Source organism: Calypte anna, chromosome Z (assembly GCF_003957555.1).
Source record: "Calypte anna isolate BGI_N300 chromosome Z, bCalAnn1_v1.p, whole genome shotgun sequence".
Lineage (NCBI taxonomy): Eukaryota > Metazoa > Chordata > Aves > Apodiformes > Trochilidae > Calypte > Calypte anna.
Window position 1 is genome coordinate 10,487,262 of NC_044274.1, and position 23,612 is coordinate 10,510,873.

The 23,612-nt window shown below is 52.3% G+C and overlaps 1 protein-coding gene across 2 annotated transcripts in view; it reads left to right on the forward strand.

The window, feature by feature from the left end:
• CNTFR (ciliary neurotrophic factor receptor) overlaps positions 1-23,053 on the forward strand; it is a 192,150-nt gene extending 169,097 nt beyond the window's left edge. Inside the window, exons 6-10 of one of the 2 annotated variants that reach the window (XM_030467803.1) lie at positions 216-382; positions 7,299-7,462; positions 19,191-19,371; positions 20,803-20,947; positions 21,711-23,053. In XM_030467803.1, coding sequence (XP_030323663.1) covers positions 216-382; positions 7,299-7,462; positions 19,191-19,371; positions 20,803-20,947; position 21,711 — 658 coding nt within the window. In that variant the 3' untranslated portion in view covers positions 21,712-23,053. The remainder of the gene's footprint in view (positions 1-215; positions 383-7,298; positions 7,463-19,190; positions 19,372-20,802; positions 20,948-21,710) is intronic. The other variant, XM_030467804.1, reaches the window with a different exon arrangement.
• Positions 23,054-23,612: the final 559 nt, after the last annotated feature.

The following is a 23,612-nucleotide window of genomic DNA, read 5'->3' on the forward strand; positions in this document are numbered from 1 at the left end:
ATTAGGACATCCACCCCATTCTTCATGCAGGCTTGGAATGAAATGTCTCACACATGAGCCTGCAAAATTCTCTGTCGGGAGGAAAGCATTTCTTTGGCTGCAGCAGGGGCTGGTGAACCAGGGAACATAGCACTGCTCCTTCTGCCTGCAGTGGCATGGGTGCATCCCCACCCCAAGCACAGTAAGTAACAGCTCTTCTTACCCCTGCTTTCCAGACATGGCACGAGGGAGATGGTCTGCGAGAAGGATGTGTTCCTCAAAAACAGGTGTCACATCAGATACCTCCAGCTCTTCTCAACGGTGAAGTACAAGGTGACTCTGACAGTCACGAATGCTCTGGGCAAAAACTCCACCACTCTCACCTTTGATGAGTTCGCCATAGGTAACTTCCACGGAAACAACTGTCCTCTCCCAGAGGGTGTTGGGGTTGGTGTGCTCTGACAAGGAGCCAGGGAAGGGGCAGGTTTTCCAAGTGAAGCCTCTGCCTGTCTATGCATGAGATGGAACCGGGGTCTGAGCCCCATTGGCATCCTCCTCATGCCTCCCCTGATTCTCCTGGCCGTGCTGTTACTGGTGCCAGCACCTGAGCATGCTGGGGGAACTGGGCATGATGGCCACAGGCAGCTTCCATGCTGGGCTGGTGCTGTGGCTGGCCCCAACTCCAGTGGTCCAGGTGTCCCCTGGCTGCTCAGTTCCTCCCTGCTGAGGGGCTGAGGAAGTGGCTGCTATGTACTGGGGCAAAGGGCTGTGAAACTGGTGTGGTTCAAATGGTGTTGCCCTTCTTGCTTCTCTGAATATGTCTAAAAGAGATGTTTGGCATTTGTGCTGGAAGCAAAGTCGTGGGAATTAGGATTGGAAGAGAAATTAAAATGTCTCCTCAGAGGAGTTCATTTTTTGCCCCCATCCCTAGGCAGGATAAAGCCCTCCTGAAATCATTGTCAAGCAGCCCTTACCTAGCATGCTCCTAAAACCCTGATTCCCCTCTCTGCACCTCCTCAGTGCCCCAGCTGGGCAATGGATGCTGTAATGTGGAAGAGGAAGCAGGGAGCCCTAAGGGTCTGGGTGTCCATGCAACCGACTCTGCCATGGGGGTGCTGCCTAAATGTGTCCAGACCCAGTGTGTGGATGCTTCTCCAACTGTGAAAGATGAGCATGGCAATTCAGTGCCAAACACAGCAAAGCAGGGAGCTGGGCACAGGGATTTTGCCTCAAGCCAAAGACAGATTACAGCTGGTGCCGTGACAGCACTGTCCATCCTCACAGAACAGGAAAAATGGAAGAGAACAGAGTTTAGGAACATGTCGAAAAACAATTTGCTGGGTACACATGGCAATTACTGGACCAGAAAAACAAATAAATGAATCCTTGCAGTACAGCCAGCAGCCAGTCTTTGCCTTCAGTGTGCTGCATGTGCCAGTCCTGAGCAGCTGGAAGTGCCAGCATACAAGAAGAGGAGCTCCACCACTACCCTGGATTTTCCTTTTCTACCCCAAATCCTGGAAAAGATCAATCAAGAAGCAAAGCTCCGCCTGTAAACAGAGTGGGGAAATTTTTTTGGAGCAGAGACTGTCCTGCCATGCCCCTGAAGCCACCATCCATGTCCAGAGCTTTTGTTTGTTTGTGGGTTGCAAACACTGATAGCAAGACAAGGAGCTGAGCAGGCAAACAGTGGAGTTTAAGTCACTAGGGTGCCATTAAATGGAAATTCTTGTGTTTGTGGAAGATACACTCCTTAAAAATGAAGGTAACCTCCAGCCTGTGGGGCCCAGGGCAGCAATTAAGCTGCATTTTCTGAGTTCCTTGCATTCCCTCCTGCAGGAGTTCAGGGCATCATCCTGTAACATCTGCATCCCACCCATGCCCTGCCTGGATTCCCAAACATCTGGTCCTCCATCCAGCACACAAGAGTAACCCCCCCTGGGAAGCACATCCAGCTGCAAGCCCCGGGCACCCCAGCACCAGCACAAGCCAGATCCAGCTCAGCCATTTGAACTCAGCCTGGGTGTGAGGAGCAGCGAGGGGAGGCCAGTGTTGCCCTGGGCCTGCTATCAGTGTGGGAGTGATGTTACTTCCTATTGCAAGAGCACCCAGAGCAGGACAGGCAGGATTTCTGGCCATGTCCCAGCAGTTGTGGTGGGAGGTGAAGTCTCCCCAGCACCCCTGAGCAGATGCTCTAATACCCTCTGAGGTGACATCTGAGGAAAGGACAATAAGCTGGTGCTGATGAGAAGGGCTATGTCCTGTGACCATTCCCACAGATGCTTCAGTATCCAGTGACTTTAAAATCTCCACCTTCTATGAGATTGCCCACCTCAGAATTTAATACAGCTGCTGTGCATAAGAAGCACAGACACGGTGATGACTGAGTGCTCAAGCAGAGTCATTACAGGGTGAACTCAGCTGCCACTGATCAACCTACTCTGAATGGAGCTTCTCCTTGGGCTGTCCTGGTGTTTCCAATTAAAACAAGTGCACCACGTTAGAGTATTTTGCCAGGCAATTTGGTTGCCTGTTCTCCTTGCATAAGCTTCTGAATTTCAGTGTCTGTTATGACTCTCTTGGCCATGTTCCTACCTTGTTAGGGATACCCTGGTTATCTAGCACCCAGTAGGTTCCCCCGGGAGTCTCTACGACCATCATTTGGCCTAAAATCTCATCTTAAATCTGTGGCTGAGGACAAAGCCATTGCATCTGCTCATCAGAAAAACTGCATAATATCACTGCAACACGTGCGTGCATCCTGCTGAAATGGAGAGACAGCATCAACCATCATCTGCGTGATGATGATTCTAAAATGGGGAAGTCAGAATGTGCCTTCTTTTTCCACCTAACCAAGATAAAACTGCCACACCTTCTACATAGAAGTTAAACCCCTGGCATGAAGCCCTGATCTTGTGTCCTGCTGGGGACACAGAGCAGCCTGGAGCCAACAAAGAGCCAGCAGCAATCCCTCCTGGTGCTGCCTGAGCCAGGAGTGGACCCACTACCGAGTCAGACCACCCACCCAGCCTGAGCAAGCACAGAAAGCCTCCTGGGAAGGAGTGACCTCCTTTGGGTTTGCTTCCTCTCTCCTTCCTCCCTCCCTGGAGCCCTTAGCAGAAAACCCCTTCCCCAGCTTCTCAGAAGAGGGGCTCTAATTGAGTAGAAAATGACTACTTACTTTCTTTGGCTATCCAGAGCCCTTGCTTTGCTGGCAGTCTTGTCATGCTGGTGATTATCAGCCAGCTGAGAGGGGTGGTTCTGCATTTCCATTTTCAATGATAACTGGACAAGGTTTTCCATCCCTCTGGCCCATCTCTCATCACAAGGAGATTCAGGCTGCCTTCCTCCCCGTCTCACTCCTGGAAATTGTTTTCATGATTGCAGTTTCTGCAAAGGTATTGATAATAATAGACGTGAGAGTGGTGAGGGCAAGGTTCTGTAAAGCCGTGCAGACATAAAGGCCCCAGCCCAAGGCAAGAGGAGGTGGGAGAGGGGGTGGAGGAGCTGAGGAAGAGAGGGCTTGATCACTAGGGAGGCGTGAGATAGTGTGTCAGGAGCTGTGCACCTCCCTTGTGAGGACTGGTGACTCTGTAGTCAGAACATTTATGGCTCTCCAGGACATAATTCCACCTTCCTCACTAGAGTTTCACCCTGAGAACTAGGTAGCTGGCACACAGATCCTCCAGGAAAGCAGGGACATCACTGCCACACAGCAACACTGACATCCTGCCTCTGCACATTTCTCCTTGTGTGAGGAGACAGGACAAATGATCAGGAGAAGATGCACAGCATCATAAGGGGGGAGGCAGCCTTAGATGTGACCTTGCAGGCATGGATGCATTCCCCACTCTTGCCACCAATCCCTTGTGTGACCTTGGGAAGACTCTTTGATCCTGCAGCTCTGGGGCAATTAAGACACAGAGCATCTCAGAGGGGCTGTTTGAGGACAAACATGCCTGTGTCTGTGCAAAATTCACAGTCTCTGAACATGGGTATACAGTTGCTTACGCAGAAGGTCAGTTCAATTCATACTACTTAGGGAGGCTGAATTAAATTACCTAGACTGACATTTGGCTAAGACATGGAGTTTAATATCCCTCTGCTCATGGAAAATGCCAGGGGATATTTAACAGCCGCAAGGGATCCATTTTAGCACTCATTGGAGAGACAGGGTGATGGGCCCCTCCGTGCTGCTGGTTTCAGCTGCCTTTCTGAACCACAGACTTCATTTCAAGATGTGTCCTGCAGTAGTCAAGGGCAACGGGTAGCCAAAGACTCACAGCTAAGTGTGAGTGTGCAGACCTTTTAAGAAAAGCTGCTCCCTGAATCTCTTTTTCCACACCAAGACCTTGCTTGGATGCACCAGCTGAAAACCAAATTGGAAGGAAGAGCTGTGAGCTGCTTCCCAGCCATATGCCCTTCACAGGGAATGTTTTGGATAAGGGATAATATTACATCTGGTTTTGTAGCTGCTTAACCAGTACTCAGACTAATGCCCATTGTCCATTATTATTATTATTATTACTATTATGGCTTTTATTACATTAGTGCCTGCAGGCCCTCACCAAGGACAGGGCTTTATTATGCTGACTGATGTGCAGTCCAGCAGCCACTTCCTCACAATGTGTGGGCTAAATGGAGGCAGACAAAGGCTGAGGAAGGAGGAGCACTCGTCCCCATGTGTCGAGCTGGGACCCTGTAGCCTGCAGAGGGTAAAGGACCCCTTCAAGGTCACATAGGAATCAGGGAGCTGGGCACAGGCCATGTCCCCTTGCTCCTCAGCTGCCCCTTGCAGTACCAGCCCTGATGTTTGCCCAGATGAGCATGGTGCAGTGAGGTATGTCCTAAGGATGTAGGTCTGTCCTTGCTGGATCAGCTGCTGGAGTTGCCATCCTCTTTCCTGGCTCTTGCATCCCCACCACTTTTGGAGGGATGTGGCAGGAGCAACTTTGGCTTTGTCCTTTTTGGAGGGGCTGTCACTGCTGTGCTCACTAGCCTGGGCTGGAGGCACATCCCCTTTTGATGTCTGGGCTCTGTAATGCTCAGTCAGAGCTAGGCAGCCCTACCCTGCACTCCACAGACAGTCCCAACACACAGGAGCAGGACTGGGGGTCACCAAACAGGCAGGTAGCTCCCACCACAGCATCCGGCAACATTTTTTTTTTTTGCCATTCTCCAGCCCACCACAGTGGCATTTCTCATTGCTTCCGAAGCACATTTGTCCTGTCTGGACAACTGCATTTAAGCATCCCTGTGCCATGTCTCCAGGCTGGCATGTCAAAAAGCAGGGCCAGGTTCCCTGTGTTACCCCAAGGAATATTCCACCTCGTCCATCCCCAGCCCAGAGCTTTTCTTTCCACTTCCTCACCTCAGAGCCAAAGTTTGGTGTCATCTGCATTTGTTCAGCCAGACTTCTGTTTTGCAAGCTGAGCCTGCAGAGCCAGCACTGGCTTTATACTTTTCCATGTGCGTTTGGACTCCAAGTCCCTGCTGATGGAAACTGATGTCCAGTTCAAGCCTGGAGATTCGAAAAGAGTAGAAAAACTGCGCGGCCATCTGGAGTAGCTCAGCCCCAGCAAGTCACCCCTGCTGCTGAGGATAAAGCTCTAAATGGAAAACTGTGTTCCACCTTGCCACAGAGAGGGGTCAGTGGGAGCCAGAAGGTCACATGAGGCAGCTGTGGTCAGGCCCATGGGTGTTTGCTCACTAGCTGCTCCCCTCCTCCTCCTCCTCTGGGAGCAACCTGTGGATGCTCTGGGGATGGAGAAAGCTGCTAAGGCCTCCTTGCACCCACTGCAGCAAAGGGAAGGTGGTGGCAGGAGGAGAGGCTGTGGTGGTGGGGGTGTGGAGATGGCAGTAAAGGAGGACTGCAGGAGGGTGCTGAGCAGGAGGGCTGGGGAGAGGGAGATGATGATGGGGTGCATATCAGGAGTAACAGGGCTAATTCCTGGTCTCACCAAGATGGCTGAGCTCTTTCTTGCTTTCTGTGGCCCCCTCTGCTTCACCAGCAGCCAAGAAAGAGTTTGAAAGCATCACAGTCTGGTTTCTCCTAAGAGGTGTAAGCAGTGGTGGTTCAGGTGGTTCAGTGTCCCCTCTTTCTGGGGACAGTTGCTGAGATGCCACCATCAATCTGGAGTGGAGATGGCAGTGAACGGCACACACACACAATGCCACTTGCAGCAGACAGGCCCCACATCAGTGCCTGGTCCCATATATCTTCAAGCAGAGGGATAGATCTCCTTCATGCATAGGACAGGACTGCAGGCAAGGCTAGGAGGGAGCAGGTCATTTGCCATCACTACCTCCTTCTCCCAGGGAGGGCTGGGGAGTGTCCTCTTTGTGGAATTCACTGCCCTGACATCCACAGGTAGGAGAAGACCTCTGAGTGCAGGGCAGGAGCTCTGCTAGGCACAGAGCTGCCCCCCACAGCCCCAGCTTCCCTTCCTCTTCCATGCTTGGGAGTGGAGTCTGATGCTGGCACCTTCTGAAGCTGCTTCTTGAGCCAAAGGACCATTACTAAATCCAGAGTTCTTTCAGTCCAGGAACGTGTGGACTCTGGAGGGGGCTAAGAGCCCTCCTAGGATATGAGGACTCATGTGGATTGCTGTTCATGTGCACCAGGAGCTCTCTTACACCCCAGGCACAGCTGTGCACTGAGCTCCTTCCTGGCCATGGGAAAAGGAGAAGCATGGATATACCCAAATCTCTTGACTTTTTTGAGCTTTGCTATTGCAAATTGGGAGTTCAAGCTGTCAAGAGTTGAGTAAACTCATGGTGAGGAGTGAGGCTCACTTCAGTGGGCAATGCCATTCATCACAGCCTGTCTGCAATTTGCTCCCAGCACTTTAAAAGTAGCAGCAATCCTTCACCCTTGGCATATAAAATGTCCCAAAACCCCAGCCCTAAACCCAAGGGCCAAACTCTGCCACGTCACTGCAATGTAAGAGGACTTGAATGTGGTTCAGACTCACAGGAATCAGGAGATGCAAAGGAAGTGCAGGATTTAGGCTTTTTGGTGTCCTACACCCTGATCTAAGTAGCCCTGAGGAGAGGGGATGGTCTCTGCCTTGGACAGGTTCCCATGTGTCTCCAGCACTGGCGCCTCCCTGACAGTGTTTGTTTTGAGCTAGGACAGCAATACTACTGCCCTGGACAAGAAGAAGTGATTTGCATCTAATTAATTTTCAGAAAGGATGTTCTGCATTTTGGCTGCTCCCCTCGGAAAGCATGTGATGCAAATCCCAGCCAGTTGTGCCAAGTGGTGTAGGGAAGGATACCACATGCAAAGCTTTATCAAGCACCCTCTTCTCTTCCAGTAAAACCAGACCCTCCGGAGAGTGTGGTGGCCAAACCTGTGCCCAATAATCCTCGGAGGCTTGAGGTGTCATGGCAAAACCCTTCATCGTGGCCGGATCCTGAGTCTTTCCCACTCAAGTTCTTCCTGCGGTATCGGCCCCTCATCCTGGACCAGTGGCAACACGTAAGAGATGCTGAGCTGGCTGGGACGGGAGGGAGTGGGGGAAGCTGATGACTGGGGCCAAGATGCACTAGGGACAAGTAGTCAGGAACTCTGAAAAATTCCTATTTACTTGCAACTAAACAAGATCTGCTTCTCTTTCCCCATCTCTCCTCCTTTCTCTCTTCTTTTAACTCGCATTTTGCCTACAAATGCCTCCACAGGCTCTCCCTACTCTGCATTTTCACCCACAGTCCCTGTCTACTTTCCATGCACATATTCTATATAAAACCTGCCAACAAAATGTAAAAGGCATTTAAGGTATAAATGTCACCATATTTAAATACGCCACTGCCACATTTAGATTTTGAACTGAAGATAAAATACTGCTTGCTGTAACTCAGAGCATAGTCACGGAGTGATTGCTGTGATGTTATCATATTTCTTACTTTTATTTCTTGCTTCTTTAAAAGAAAAAATATTCAGTGAAATCCTTGGAAACCCAGAGGACAGATTTCATTTGTTAGCTGCACAAAGATAACAAATGGGCTTTTTTTTTTTTTTTTTTCCCTCTGTGTGCTGCCTGCATCCACAACTTCTGCAGGAAAATAATCTTCTCGAGGAGAGGTGTGCTGCAACACTGACACTGCTCACCCAGCATCCCCTCTGCACAGAGCTAGGCCTGGAGAAAGCCAGTTAAGTGCTTTCCTTGATAAGGAATTTCACCCCCCACCAAAAAACCCAAAGACATATAGGAGGCAGCACACAGTCCATGGGGAGTGCACCTGTGTCATGCAGCCAAGTGGTGGTTTTTTCCTCCCATCTCTTCTTGGGAAGAGAAATGTCCAAGAGAGGGGATGGGAGGCACTGCTTTTGTCTCCGCAAGATTTCCATATCTTGCCAACTTTTTCTTTTCTTGTGTTGGTTGGATTTTTTTGATGATGCAGGTCATGTTTCAGATTGAAGAGTTTCCTGACAGCTTTGAGAATCAGAGGAGGGTTGGGAGAGGGTTTTGCTGCTTGTTGTTTTGCCTTCACTGCAAACAGGAGAGCATCCATGGGGCAGCCCAAGGTATAAAAAAACAGTTATAAAAATAACACAGTTTGCTGTGTTATTTTGGGATTTTTTTCCACTTCAGAGAGGAGTGCTCAAAATGTAGAAGCTGTGAAAAAAAAAAAAGGGGGGGGGGAAGAATTAATGGGAAAAATGAAACAGAATGCCAATTTTTTCAAGTTGTGCAGTGGTTGTGGGAAAAACTGGTATCTTCACCCTGCCACCATGTGATACAGCCAAGCACCCTGCAAATGCAGGGGTCTGGACCCAGTGAGCTGCCTCCCACCTCAACACCCTTGGGGTGGCCAGTCCCTCCATCACTGGGGGTATTAGGTATATTGGTGGAGTCAAGCCACACCAGTCTCCTCACAGTAGGGCTTCCATTGGGACAGTGTGGCCTCACCATCAGTTTTGGGGGGGCAAGCAGCAATAGTGGGAAATATGTGGAAGGGTTGGTGACATCAGTGGCCACCCTAGCTAGAGAAGGTAGTTCTAGGGCAGTAAAAACTCAAGTTCTGCTATTTAAAGATAGCCTGAGCAGCAGAGAGAGTTCACGGCTCAGCCCTCATGCTGGGTGCTAGGAGGACTGGAAGGGGCTCCTATCCCAGCATCCCTGGAGGGCACAGCAGTTCTGGGTACAGATTTTAATCACTATCTCCTTGCATGAGACATGTCCCACATCACTGCCAGGTGGAGAAGTGTGTTTGCAGAATAATTTGCTCGTGTGAAAGTGGAAGCATTCAGCAAGTGAGGTACCAGCCTTGTTTTCTGACTCTCTGCCCCACCAGCTAGGCAATGAAAAATCAGATTTGTGGATGATTTGAGGAAAACTGCCACTATTCATCAGATGAATTATTTGCAAAGCCTGATTCAATCATCTCCCAAACAGCAGGGGATGGCAGCTCTACAGCAGCCAGAACTGCTCTGACACCAGACCCTCTTTGGCAAGCTCAGACTGCTTAGCCCAGCCAAGCACCCTGCAGATACAGGGGTTTGCACCCAAAAATGAACTCTGCCAATGCCAGCATGGTGGGACCATGGCTCTGCTTTGCTTGACCTATTCTTGTTGGCGTCTGGGGGAGTGCTCTCTTCCTCCAAATCCAGGCAGAAGAGGGAAGGAGCCTTGCTTGGACATCCAATTTGTCCAGGGGTAGTGGTGTTGGGTCTCTCAAAAAGGACAAGTGCCCCAAAACAGGATGCAGCAGTCATGCATGCCACTCTTGGCTGGGGGTATTTTAATTCTTAACAAGGTGAAGGGCTCCTGCCACCATTGCACAAAGCCTGCTCACTGACTACAGGGCAGCTTGGGAACCCAGGGAGAGGAGAAGTCATCCACCAGCAGCCCTCATGCTCTGGCACACTGCTCTGTGCCCAAAGTCCCCCTCACTGAACCCAGTAGCTGCCAACCCACCCATGTGGGTTTAAGTATCTTCTGACACCCCCTTGGCAACTCTGCAGGAAGCTCAGCATCCCTGTGGAAACAAACTTACAAGGGACCACTGGAGACTCCCCAAGACCAGGAATATCCATTCAGGCCCTGCTTACACATGGCATTTCTTGGCAGAAGAAGCAGCTTTCTGCCCTCTGCCTCCTGTTATCTTTGCAGGGTCTGATTTGTGCATGGCACCTCTGCAGGCAGGGCCCAATGAGCACTAATAGGATCAGATGGATGTTGAGCTGTTGAGTACCTTAGGGCCTAATTCAATCAGCTCCTGCTTTATCATAGGCTCTTCCTGTCAGGATTTTTATAATGCCAGGCCTTGGCACCAGAAAATAAAGATGTCCATGGCAGGAGTGGTGCATCTTATTGAGACCACCACTGCATGAGATTGACATAAATGTAGTTTCCCCTCCCAGAGAGAGCTGGGCAATGCTGTGTCCATCCTTCCACCCTGCATCAAGCAATATTTGGGACTGACCCAAAGCTGAGGGAACACCTGAATCCCCTTCCCAGCGATTTGCAAAAGTGGGTTTGGGTCCCAGCATGCCATTTGCAATCCCTTCCTGCCTGCTCAGCAGCACCTTTCCACTCAGGCTGCTTAGCAGCTGTAGAGTTGCAGTTTGCTCTGAGAATTACACTGATGTGCTCTGGGAATTATTATTACTGTGGTGAGATGATGATGATGAGTTTCCATGTGAGCGTGCAGTGGGGCGTGTGCCGGATGCTCCTTGCACCATCGTGCTGCCTCCCAGCAGCTCTCTCGAGCCTGGGCACAGGCATTTCCCAGCTGCTCGGGATGCAGCCCTGGCACATGGTGTCACACTGGCTTGTCTTTGACTCTCCTTCACCCCACCAGCACTGAGCTCACACTAAAACTCAAGCAACGCTTCTCCCTTTCTGGAAGAGGGGCTGGTGGCTTCTCTGCTTCCAAAAGAGAGACAGGCTATTTGTAGCCCAAACAGGTTTTTTTATTCTCTCTTTTTGGCAGAATCTCCCCTTCTGTCTCCTAAATATAAAACATTAAATGTTTAGGGCATCCTTTATTTTTCTCCTGCTTTTAAGTTTGTAATTCAAGCCAGATTAGCGTGGTTTCCTCTTCAGTTTTATAGCCCCATCCTGGCCCCAAGCGAGCTCTCCTAATGCTCTCAGATGTTCCTCTAATGGCTTACCTAGGCTGGAACTGGATACCCTTTCCTAATGGATTGCTAATAGCCTGTTTCTGGTTTTACAGGCTCTTTCAGTTAACTCGCAGCAGCAGCAGTCGCCACACTCACACATGCAATCTCCCCGCGAGCACGTCTGCACGCTCACCCCAAGATGCAGGCAAGTGCCCGGGCACCATCCCTGAGCATCTCTGGGGAGCCCAGGAGGAGGTCTTGCACCTAATTTCCTCCCAGACCCTATCATCTCCTGGAGCAGAAACTCCCCTTTTTGCCAGTGCTTGGGAGGGAGATCTCATGTGCTGAGAACCACCGTGCTCAGCACGCATCCAGGAATGTGGCAAAGGCTCAGGAGGTATTTCTTAAGCTGCTTCAGAGCTGGCAGCCAGACCGAGGGAGGATTTCCTCCGGTGGGTTGCAAGCAATTTGCAGATGCAGATCGTGAAGTCTAATTGAACCCACTGGCTGGGCTGACAACATGAAATGTTAACGAACCGTGAGCCGGGCTGCGCCTCAGATCTCGAGATTTGCAGTAAAAGGTCATGAGATATTTAAAGCTAATAATGTGGTTGGGTTCTCTCCTTCCTCTTCTGTTTTGGAAGCGTTAGAGCCACGTCCCTGAGCGTTTGCAAAGGCTGAAAACGTCCTTCTTTGGAAAAGCAAGCAGAGGTGCTCCCACCATCCTGGGACAGGAGGAGCTGGGGCCACAGAGCCCTCGATGCATCTGTGCCACCTCTGCTGCTGAGCTGCTCTGATCATGGCAAATGATGGGGATCTGGGAGCAAATGAGCAATTGGAGTGTATTGCCAGTTGGGCTCACTGTTGTGAGGAGGGCATGGTCTTCTGGGATGGTCACTGTCACTCCTGTGTCAGGAAGGGCTGCCAGGGTGGGCTCAGGCTCATCCCCCAAGGCAAAGCAACATTTTTTTGTCAAACAGGTGAATCTCATGGGCTGTTTCTGTACTCTCCTGCCTTGAGGCAGCCTGAAATAGCCTAAAAGTGTGTGCTAATGTGAGAAAGGGGAAGGCAATCAGTGCCAGCACCTACTGCAGCTGTGTCCCTGCCAGCACAGTGGCAATGTCACTTTGCAGCAGGCACACTTCTTTGTGCCTGTTTGCATCCTCCCCCCCTCCCTGCCACCCAAGCCTCTGCTGCTTTGCCTGCACTCCCCTTCTTTGCAAAACAACCTTGCTGGGGAGGTCACCCTGAGTGAGCTGGGTTACAGCTTCACGCCTGGTAGCTTTTATTGCAGCACTTCCCTCCCTTTCCCTCCTGGCTGCTAAGTCAGTGATTAAAAAATAAGGGGGGAAAATAAATAAATAAATAAATAATAATTAAAAAATTAATAGATGGGAGTAAAATGTTGAGGCTGTAATAGTGCCACTCACAGCTTGGTGTGGGACAGGCAGGGATGGAGCAGAGACTGCCTTGGTGAAGGATGGAGGTGAGAAACGCTCACAAATCACCCTTATCATCTTCCCCCTGCAGCCCTAGGGATGGAAGTGGGCTCAAGACTCTGGGCTGGCAGTGTCTAGATGTTCTCAGCCTCCTTGGGAACTGCTAGTGAGCTAAAAGTACTGAGCACCCGTTAGGATCATGTGTCCAAAGGTACCACTGAGCATCAGAGCACTCATGCATGCATCCCTATGCCTGTGCTCACCTACATGCTCACAGTCCTTCACACAGGTAGGATGACCCAGCAAGCTTAATTTTCCCTGCCTGCACAGAGACCGTGCCAGGCAGGTGCCCATGCCCTGTGATGCCCTTGCACAAACTGCATTCACCTGCTTTCCCCCCAGCCCACTGCATCAGCATGGTGAATGGATCCATGGGCTGAACATGCCAGTGTCAGGCCGGGTTAGAGCTGGTGCTGAGCACCAGAGCATCCCTGATCCTATCCTCCCCACAGCAGCAGGCAGGAGTGAGCTCTGCCAGTTGTTACTTGGCAGGAGGGGACAGCATGTCCAGAGAAGGAGCCTTGTTGTTAATGAGCTCACAGCTCTGCATTCAAAGATGCTTTTTATTTTAAGCCAGAAGGGAGCAGTTCAGCTGCATCTGGTGTGACACAGCCCAGGCTGCAGAGGAGCCCTGTGATAACCTGTCCTCCTGGACTGACAGTGTGGCTGAGCTACGTGCAGCAGTGGCACTGCAGCCTTTTCATGGGGGGAAACAGCAAGGACCACAATTCAGGCTCTGCTGGGCTCCTCCACTACCCATCTGGCAGAGAATTAGGGGGATCATTCACTTTAACAGAGCTTTTAGTTATTCCAGAGTCTGGGCAGAAAGTTTTGTCTGGGGTTATCCCAGCTGACTCCTGCGGCGCTGCAGAAGGAGGAGGTATTTGGGGGCTCGTTTATTAGTAATGAATGTCGGACCTGTATGCTCTCCAGACGTGGCTTTGAAAGGGAAAAAGCGAAACATTTCTTTTCCTCCTGGTGACATTGACTCGCGGGCTGCTTGCTGTGCCTGTTTGCAGCAATGCTGCTGCACTTCCCAGCATTGGGGTGGCTTGCTTGGGGGTTACCCCTGCTTGTGGCTCAGCTGGTTCCCCAGGGCAGGTGGGAGCCTGGCTGAGATCTACCTTTAGTTTGCAGGGACTGAAGGCACCTGAAACAGCAGCTAACTTGTGGAGCACGAGTCTCCGTACAATTCATTGCAGCCACATAGCAGGATCTGGCTACTTGCTGCAGGGAAAAGAAGATGCAAAACTGAGCCTTCTCCCTCCCCCCCTCACAGTTCCCATTTCCCTCATTGTAACCTGGGGAGAATCCGAGAGGCAAGGATGGGAGATGCAGGGCAGACTTGGGCTGTGCTCTTATGAGGAGTTTCTTTTCATGTTCCCCCTACAATAGCTGGGGGAGCGGGGGTGCTCCCTTTATTCTGGGGAAGGAAGATGTGTCTGGACTTGATGCAACACAGGGGACAGACGTGTGGGCTCTGCCCTGGTGTGAACAGAGCTGGAGCATCCCTGCCGTGGGACAGAGGGGTGAGCAGTCCCCCCATCCCTGCACTGCCAGCTTCCCTGCAGTTGGAGCACCCCCTTTCCACATCAGGAGCTGGGGAGCAGGAGGTGTCAAGGAATGGAAAGCAGAGCCCCTGCCGCCACGGGGGAGCCAGCAAACACATTTTCATGTGGCATGCAGGGAGACAGGCATCTGATCCCCCCCTTCTCACCCTCCCCCTCCTTCCAACACACACCAGCCCTCAGCCCAGCTGCTGGGGCAGGGCCAGTTAGCATTTTCTTACTCCCCTTCCCCATCTGCTTCCAAAAGCCATCTGGGCTTCAGACCTGCCTGTGCATCACCCTGTTTGCAAGTAATTGCTACCTGGTCATGTTGGACTAAGAGCAGAGCTCAGGTGGGAACAGAGCACAGTGACCTTTTTTACTGCCAGGGCACCCTGGCAGGGTGGGCTGGGGGCAGTGGTAGTGAGGGGAGCCCAAGGAGGAATGGTTTCTTTAACTCCTACTGTGCCAAGCACTGCAAGGCAGTGCCACCCCTCTGCAGGCAGGTAGTGGGACAAGGGGCACACAGGGATGTCCCCATGGTGTGGATGTCTCTTGTGGGTGTCCCCAGACCTCCAGCACACATGCAGGGAAGACCAGCATGGATGGGGGAAAGCAGAGCACCAGGAAATCCTCCCTTCCACCTGCCCTGGGTGTCTGTCCCCATTCCATCAATTTAGCACCAGCCCCTGGGCTCATCCTGGTGTTTGGTGCTGTGGGTGGGCATTGGCTGTCTGTCCCTGGCAGCCCCCATTACGCTTCCAAGCAGAGTGATGAGAGTATGTGGCCCCAGCAGTGAATGAGATCCCAGCCCACGCTGTCCTCAGCAAGCTGGCAGCTGAATTACTGGGTTCAAGAGCTAAGGGCTTTTATTCATTTCTCTCTCTCTCTCTTTTTTTTTTTTTTTTTTTTTCAATGCTAATAGCTCCGCATTGCACTGGCTACTGAGCCCTCATTAATCTGGGCAGCACTTCACAGCCAGACAGAGTGACTTTTGGCAGGTGCACAAAGGCAGGCAGTGAGACACAAACCCCCCTGGGCCAAAAAAATTACCATGTGCAGCCTTTCTCCAACTTTTGTCTGTGTGGCGGGGACACGGATTAAGGAATTTCTCCTTCTGCTTTTGATGCTGTGTGTCCATCCACCCCCCCACCTCCCCCATGACCTCCCCAGTGTCCCCCCACACTGGCTCTCCCTGTCTGTGTCCCATTGGACCCAGTCCCAGTGTGATTTCCCATCTGCTGCTGCACTTTGGTGCTGAGCCACAGGCACCTGCTCAGGGACTTCCTCACCCACCACAGCTCATGTTGGATGTGTCCCCCAGCTGCCCAGCTCAGAAGTGCTGCAAGCAGGCATGGCATGTGTGGAGAGAGATGGATGCTGTCACCTATGACTCTTTTTTTTTCTGCTGTCTAAAAAGGAGCCTAGGGCAGCATCCTTCCAGCTCCTACAAGGAAGCTGCTCCAGGCAGCATCCTGGGGGAACATCCTCCCCCTTGACCCTGTTATGCCTAACACATCCCACCTGCAAACACTTAGCTGCAAGCTGGCTGTGTCTGGAGAGAGACAGGAGTTGCTCCCAAGGGGAAATGCTCAGCCAAGAGGGCTCTTTGGGCTGGAGAAAATGCTCCAGATGGAGCAGCAGCCTGACCAGGCCCGCAGGATCTCAGCTGGGCTTGCTAACTGCAACCTGTGTGCTGCAGGGCTCAGAGAGCAGCCAGGGGGGCTGAAAAGACGATGCTGAAAAGACCTAGAGAGACCCACACATAAGCTGGGTAACATTTTTCTGCCTTTTTCTGAGCCCTGTTCTCATTCCCTGGTTCCAAGTTAGCCCCAGTCCCATCACAGGGCTTTCAGGGAGCTGGCTGCTCACCCAGCAAGGTTTCATTTTATTTAATTATTTCCGTTAGGAATTAATTGAACTTGATCACGTTGGCATTGCCACCCAGATTGGTGGGTGCCACCAAGGGGCTGATCTGGGCTGATCCCATCCAGGGTGGTCCCTGCTGTGTGGCACACATGATGCTACCCTGCACCCTGCCCCGTGTGCCTGCAGGCAGCAACCCTGTGAGCAGTGCCCAGAGTTGGTGCCAGAGGTATGAATCCAAGGGTCTGGATGACAGGGACAGCCTCCCAGTGCCAGGAAACTGGAGGGAGATGCCCTGCCAAGTGGGGTGCTTTGCACAGGACATGTTAATTCATAACCTGCCTGGTCTCTTGTCCTGCCTACCCATCCCTTGGTGCTCAGGCCACGAAGGTGTGTCCCTGTGAGAAGAGGGTGCAGCAGTCGTCTCCTCAGTCTGCTTGGTGCAGTGGTGGGTGCCAAGAGTCCATCTCCACTGAGGACCCTGGTCCAGTTTAGGTTTTGTTCGCAGGTTGAAGAGGGAGGAAACTTGGTAGGGCTGGTGGGACAGTTCTTAGCCAAGACTCCCTACAGCTTGGAGAATGCACTGCTATGTCCTGCAGCAGGGACTGGTATCCTCCTGATCTTCTTTTCCCCATTCTCCATTTTGCTCAGACCCCACAGATTTTCAGTTCTCACCTATCTCATAAGTTAAGTGCTCTAAACCTCTTTTCCTGCAGGATGGGCTGTGGCCAGCCCCAGGATGGGAGCAGCCTGTCCCCTAGTATAGAATGTGATGGGTACCTACAGGCTGCTAAACAGCACTGCTCTAAGCCTGACCAATTATCTGGTCAAGAGGCAGCACCTGTGACCCCAGGGCTGGCTCTCAGCCTCTTTGGTCTGCTGGAAACTCAGGGAAACCCTGCAAAGAACCTCATTTGGTTCATCTGCCCCCCATGCCAGGCTCTGGCCTTGGAACTCATTGGCAGGCAACTTGAGTAGCTGCCCCTGTGCCCACAGGTCAGATCCAATAGTGTGACCCATAGCATGGTAGAAAGGCATCCCCCGGATCTTAGGGGTCGACTCAGTCACCAGATGTCCCAGTGCTTTGGCGAATGGTGGTTTAGGGCTTAAGCATGTCTCAGCTTGGCACAATCCCTGCACTGAAACCACCAGCATCCCCTGTTTGCATCCCACTGGCCCCATTGGTGTGAGGAGAGGCAGGACTCAACCTCTCCCCATCCAGCCCCCAAAACCTGCAGTAACACCTTTCTCCACACTGCCCCCCTCTTTAGTAGCAGCTTCACTCCTCATGGGAGGCAGGAAGCCCTTTGCTCCCAGGCATCTGCAGGAGGGCACTGTCTGGGCCTGCCTCCAGATGTTGTGCAGATGTGGGGCTCCTGTGGGCTGGGGCCGGGCAGCATGTGCAGCTGAGAGCTCAGAGCCCAGGGGACCTCTGAGCCAGGCAGCAGGCTGGATGCATGCCTGGGAGAAGATGTAGGGAAGGAAAGGCTCTCACCTGAAGCAAAATCAAAATGCCTCCCTTCCTGGCAGTGATCCCCCAGGATGGATGTAAAACACACACACACACACACACACACACACACACACACACACATACACACTTCAGTTTGTCTGCCAGAGGGGTTAAATCTGTTCTGGGGTGTTGTGCTGGGGGGACTGGAAAAAGGATGGATCTTCTTCAGGGTGCACTCCTGCTTTTCAGATACTCCTGCAAGCAGAGGATTGATGAGCTTAACCATGTGAGCTGCTGCCCAGGTGTCACATGCATCCATGATGTGCCCACCACCCCTGCCCTGCAAGGCAGCCTTATCCCATGGATGCATTGTCCCACATACCCCTGGACACACAGATGACAAAGCTTTTCTCTCTTTTGGGCTTCAGGATGTGATCAAGGCCCAGGCAGAAGTTTTTTGGCTTCATCTTGCTCCTATCATTTGATTGAATCCTTAATAAAACTCAGTTGTTGGTGGGGTCCTGTGCCTGACCCTCCAGCTATGGAAGTGCCAATTATTCTGCTGCAGCATGAGCCCCTGCCTGGGCACTGGCACCCACAGATGGGCTGTGTCAGACCTGCACCATCCTTCATGCCCCCAGCATCTTTTTTATTAACACATGCCTGGAGAGGAGGAGGTTTCTGTCAAACGGGGCACAGGGAAGGGACAAGGGATGCCCTTTGTAGCCCCCATAGCACACACAAACAGCATACAGGGGGATGAAGTTGGTCCTTCAGCCTCAGAGACCAATTGGAGGGCAATGTCCCTATGCAGCCTCTGTCATATTCTTCTGCCCTGGTCCCCTGCATGTCCTCAGGACATGTCCTCAGCACATCCTTCCATCCCTGGAAGTGCTGAGCCCTCCCCCTCTGTCAGTCAGGCGTGTTTGCTCACTGGTGGCTGTGTGATGGGGATGGACTCTTGCATCCCTATGTCCTGAAGTGAAGCTGCGTGTGGATCCAAGATCCCCAGAAGGTGTGGACACTGTCTGGAGCTAAACCACTGCACCAGTAGCTGCATCACCAGGGGGATGGAAGGGCCTCTCTTGTCCTGGCCAGAGGTGACAAAAGTACTAAGGGAATTTTTCTAGGAAAGATGAGTGGACAGGGCTTGATCCTTGTCCAAGGGATGCAAGCCAAGCTGATGCTATGCCAGTAGGAACAGGAGCAGGGTGGCCAGAGGCATACAGGTGGGCAAAACTTCCCCACCCACTGCCCTGGATGTCTGGCTCCCAGCCACTCTGACAAGAATCATAGAATGGTTTTGTTTGGAAAAGATATTTCAGATCACCAGGTGCAACTGTTAGCCCACATCACTACTAAACCATGTCCCTCAGCACCACATCTACACATCTTTTAAACACCAGGGTTGGTGACTCCACCACTACCCTGGGCTGCCTGTTGTAGAGCCTGCCTGCACATCTGCTAGTTTCTGGTGACCTCTAGAGGAAGCTGCTCCATTCCAGCATTGTGAGATTTGAAACAGGACAGGATGGGATCTTCACCAGACCTTTGGCTTAGCTGCAGCTCGAGCATTCTCCACCTGCATCCATGTGCTGGGCTCATGCCTCTGCCCAAAGCACCATAGCCCAAACTTTCCAAGATGCCTAAAACTTCCCAAAGTGCTGCAAAAGTCTCACTATCATCATCTGCCTGAACTAAACATCCAGATTGTCTTACACCCCCCTATGCTGGGGATCCTCTTACCACCCTCCCCTTCTCCCCCCTGCCCTCAGGTTGAGCTGTCGGATGGGACATCACACACCATCACAGATGCCTATGCTGGCAAGGAGTACATCATCCAGGTGGCAGCCAAGGACAATGACATTGGCACGTGGAGTGACTGGAGTGTGGCTGTCCATGCCACTCCTTGGACAGAGGAGCCCAAACACCTCACCACGGAGGCTCAGATCACAGGTGAGAAAACCCCCACGCACACACACCTTCCAGTGCAAACAGGCTGTGCCTACTGCAGGGGGAAACCCAGAAATCTCCCTGGCTGTGGGTCTCCCCTGTCCAGCTCCATCCAATATTTATCCCCAGCCAAGGAAAATCCCCCTGAATGTGGGGGGTCTGCAGCCCTTCACCCTACGCCTCACCCCCACCCATGGCACTGGAAGCAGGTGCAGCCATGGCCTGAGGGGTGCTGACTCAGCTCATGTGACTCCAGCATCCTCCTTGCCAGGATGGTTGGGGTCTGACAATGAAGGTGGGAGGTTGTTCTATTATTATTATTATTCCATGAACTGCTGCCTCCCCCCGTATCTCCCTCTCCAGTCCCACCCCCTCCACACCTCCGACCCTCACAATGCTCGGAGCGATGCCAAATCGAAATAAAAGCCACAAAGTTAACAATCCTCTGTTTCTTGGAAGGAGCTGGGACTGTGTCCAAATGGGCGTTATCAGAGCTCCGCTTCCCAGAAGGGATGGAGAGGACCCTGTGCTGGTTCCCCTGGACAGCAGGGGTGTGCAGACAGGCAGTGACTGGGCTTCTAGCTGATGCCATGCATGTCAGCTGGCTGTGTGTGCATGTGAGGAGGGGGAATGCTCAGTGTCCCCACCCTCCAACCTCTATTGCAGTTGTGCATTCAGGTCCCAGCTCATGTGTGTAAGTCATGTCCTGCCAGAGCTCTGCACAGTCTCTGTAGGTCCTGGCCATGCTCCCTGCATGGGGATGCAGGATGTGCAAGCCCCACACTGCTGGTAGGTAGACACAAAGACACCTTCTCTTTTCAGAAGCAGCACCCAGTAGAGGCCCTGGGGAGGTTCAGGCAGCAGCAGGGGTTTTGCAGCCCCTCATCACCAGAGGGGTGAACCCTTGCAAGGAGTGCAGGCACACCTTGCTGGTGTCAGGGTTTTGAATTTGCTGCTACACAGTCCTGCACGGCACTAAATGCAAGTACCACTTCCAACAGCACCTTGTGCCTGCACACGCCTGTTCCTCAGACACACATCCCTGTGCATACCAGCTGCAGCCATGCAGGGCTGACGTGGGACACCCTGACTTCAGAGCTGAGCCTCACCATGACACCTCAGAGGAGTCAGAAAGATGCCAAGACAGAACCCCTGTGTCCCCCAGCATCCTCCCTAGATTATCTGTCCAGGGGAACTTGGGGTGTGACTGAAGTTGCCACAACCTGACTGCCCAACCAAGCCCCACCTTGGGGACAGACAACCCATCTGGTCCTGTACAGGGGAGGACAAGCCCTGAAAGCCAGCCCAGAAGTCAAAGCAAGCTCTAGGACATTCCCTGGGCAGGGGATGCTCTCTGATAAACACCTGTGGCCATGTCATCATGGCCACATGATGACATCTTAGCCAACTCACCATCTGCCTCCCTCCCTGCAGAGACAACAAGCGCTAGCACCTCCTCTTTCATGCCACCCCCCACCACCAAGATCTGTGACAAGGGGGCCGTGGTGGGCAGTGGAGCCGTGGCAGTTAGTTGGACAGCTGGACTGGTCTTGGCTGCCTATGGTGTCCTCTTTATTTAGTGAGTATCTGAAAGGTGTGAGAGATGGGATGTGGGTGCTGGGAGGGGGCAGGGATATGGGGACCTCAGGGGCTCCAGCATGGTTGAGCACGGGGTGTCAAGCAGTGTGTGAAGAGGATTGCAAATAAGCCATTTGGGGTTTGTTTGTTTGTTTGTTTGTTTGTTTTGTTTTGTTAGGTTTTTTTGTAAACTCAACAAAACTGACTGCTTTTTCAGTTTGGGTATTCTGGAGGAGAATTCAAAAATGGCTTTTAAAAAATATTCCACAAAGCCTGCAAAAGGGTCAGTCTTTGATGCCTCCTTCTTAGCAGCTCTCTCCTCAAAAGTGTCCTTGGTTTGGCTTAGAATGGATCTGGCAGCTTGGAGACGCCCATCATGCCTCATTCCTCTCCAGGCCAGGGCTGCTGTCTCATGGGTTGTTTTACTTTGTCCTTTCACTGTACCCACACTGCCCAAAGACTGGGCAATCGCCCCTGGCAGCAGCCACCTCTCTCACTTTTGGGCGATAAAGGATGTGCCTCCTCCAAGGAGCAGCACAAGGTCCTTTGCTTCCCTCCGTCTGTGCCATCTCCATGACTCCATGACACTAGTGGCGGCAACGGGGGAGAGAGCCAGTGGCACACAGACGGGGGTGGATGGGCAGGGAGGAGGTGGAGGTGATGGGTTTGAGTGCTCAGGTTCTGGGAAAGAGTGAATTTCCCTTTGGTAAAAGTCCAAATTGTTGGTGTGTTCCCTCAATGACCCCTTTCCTCCCTGCTTGCAGATCCCCATCCGTCTGTTCGTCACAGCCCAGCGCCGACACCTTCCCACCGCCGCCACCTTCTCCCCTTTGCCCCCGCAGCCCCGACTCCACCATCCCCCTCTCCCAGGCTGAGTCTCCTATCTCTTGGATTTTGCACACGTTGAGGATGTATCACGCTTCTCCCCATCGCTTCAGAGGAGGACAGAGCCACCGCCGTCCCATGGGAGCTGGGAAATCCTCTCCCAGCCCAGAGCGAGGAGACGTACTTGTGTCGTCCCCCCCTCCCCACACACCCACGCACCCACACACACCCATCCCCTTCCCCTTCCTTCTCCAGCAAGGCGAAGAAAGCCCGGACACTGCGCTGCAGCTGAGGACCCTGCTCATACAGCTTAACCCCCCCCCATGCCAAAGAAGTGCCCGCCCGCCCCATCCTGTCAGGGAGCATGACGGCGCACCGACAAAGGGGATAGGAAAATGGGGGGTGGTGGGGGTGGTGAGGGGAATGGTGTGCCCAGCTGTATAGCCCCCCCTTTCAGCAGAGGGGGGTCCCCCGAGGACTGGACTTGTTCCCACCAAGCTTTTTTTTGAGCGTGTGGAGATGATGGAGGGGTAGCATGGGGTGGGGGGTGTGTGTGTGTGTGTCTTGGGGCCCCTCTAAGGGGAGCGGTGGAGGAAAGAACTGGTGGATTTTGTAGGTGTGGTGAGGAGCAGGGAGCTGGCAGGGTTTTTAGTGGGGAAAAATAGGAACAAATGATAGCACCGATAAAGCCCCTGCCCCTAGCTGAGCCCTTGGGACAACTGCCCCTATGGCTTTCCCCATCCCCTCAGCACCTCTAAGGAGCCTTTGCCACCCCAACCCCATCCCCATGTCACCCCCAAACTTTTAACCATGTTGGATACAGGGAATCGCCCCCATTGACGTCTTTGTCTCATTCTCCAGCAACAGCAGAATAGCTCTGCTGTTGCCTTTAGAGCTGGAGTCCTGCAGTACTGTCCCCTGCTGTTGTCCCCTGCTGTCCCCTGCTGCTGTCCCCATGCCTGCTCTGCTCTCCTCCCCTTCCTGCCCCAACCCCTGTTTTGTAAAGACACCTCATCCAGCCCCTGTCCAGACCCAAGCGCAGTATTTAATACCTTATGTCCTAGTATTCCAACTGTTGACATGCTGTATTTGAATTTTTTATAGATGTATATATATAAAAAAAATGAAACAAAAAAAAAGGAAAAAAAAAAAAAAAAAAAAAGAAAAAACAGAACAACAATTAATAGAGGGGATAAAAACAAGCTCACATAGAGACAATGCACACACGCGCACACACACCAGGAGAGACCGTCTTCATTAAATGATCATTTCTGACATGAACTGACAGCTCTGGGTATTCTTTCTCCTCTGTCTGGAGCAGGTGGGTTCAGCTGCCCACTCATGGTGCTGGCTTTGATGGTGAGGATGTGGGGATGGCAGTCAGGGGGACACAGACACCTGGAGCCTGCCCCACAGCTTGAGCCCATAGCATCATCGCCCCAGGGGTTGAGGGTGTTACTCAGTTTAATTGCCGGGCCCAAACCAGGACAGAGGGAGAACCCAAAAACTGGCTTTTGGGACATCCTGAGAAGGTCCAAGGGTGTATGCCTACCCCTAAGGATCCCTGGTGATGCAGAAGAGATGGTTGTCACCTCCCAGTGTGGCACCTGAGCTGTAGTGCTGCATGTCCCCATTCTAGGCCCTTGAGGATCCCATGCCTTGCTGCATCCTGGAGGCTGGAGAAGACACGTAGTCTCAATTAATGCACTTTACATGTCTAATTAATAATTTCACATCAGGAAAATGCCACTGGACCAGATGTTCTGAATTAAACTTCCACTGTGGCAGGGCTCACATGGATCCAGGGCAGGGGAAAAGCAATGCTGTCAGGGTCTGGCCTC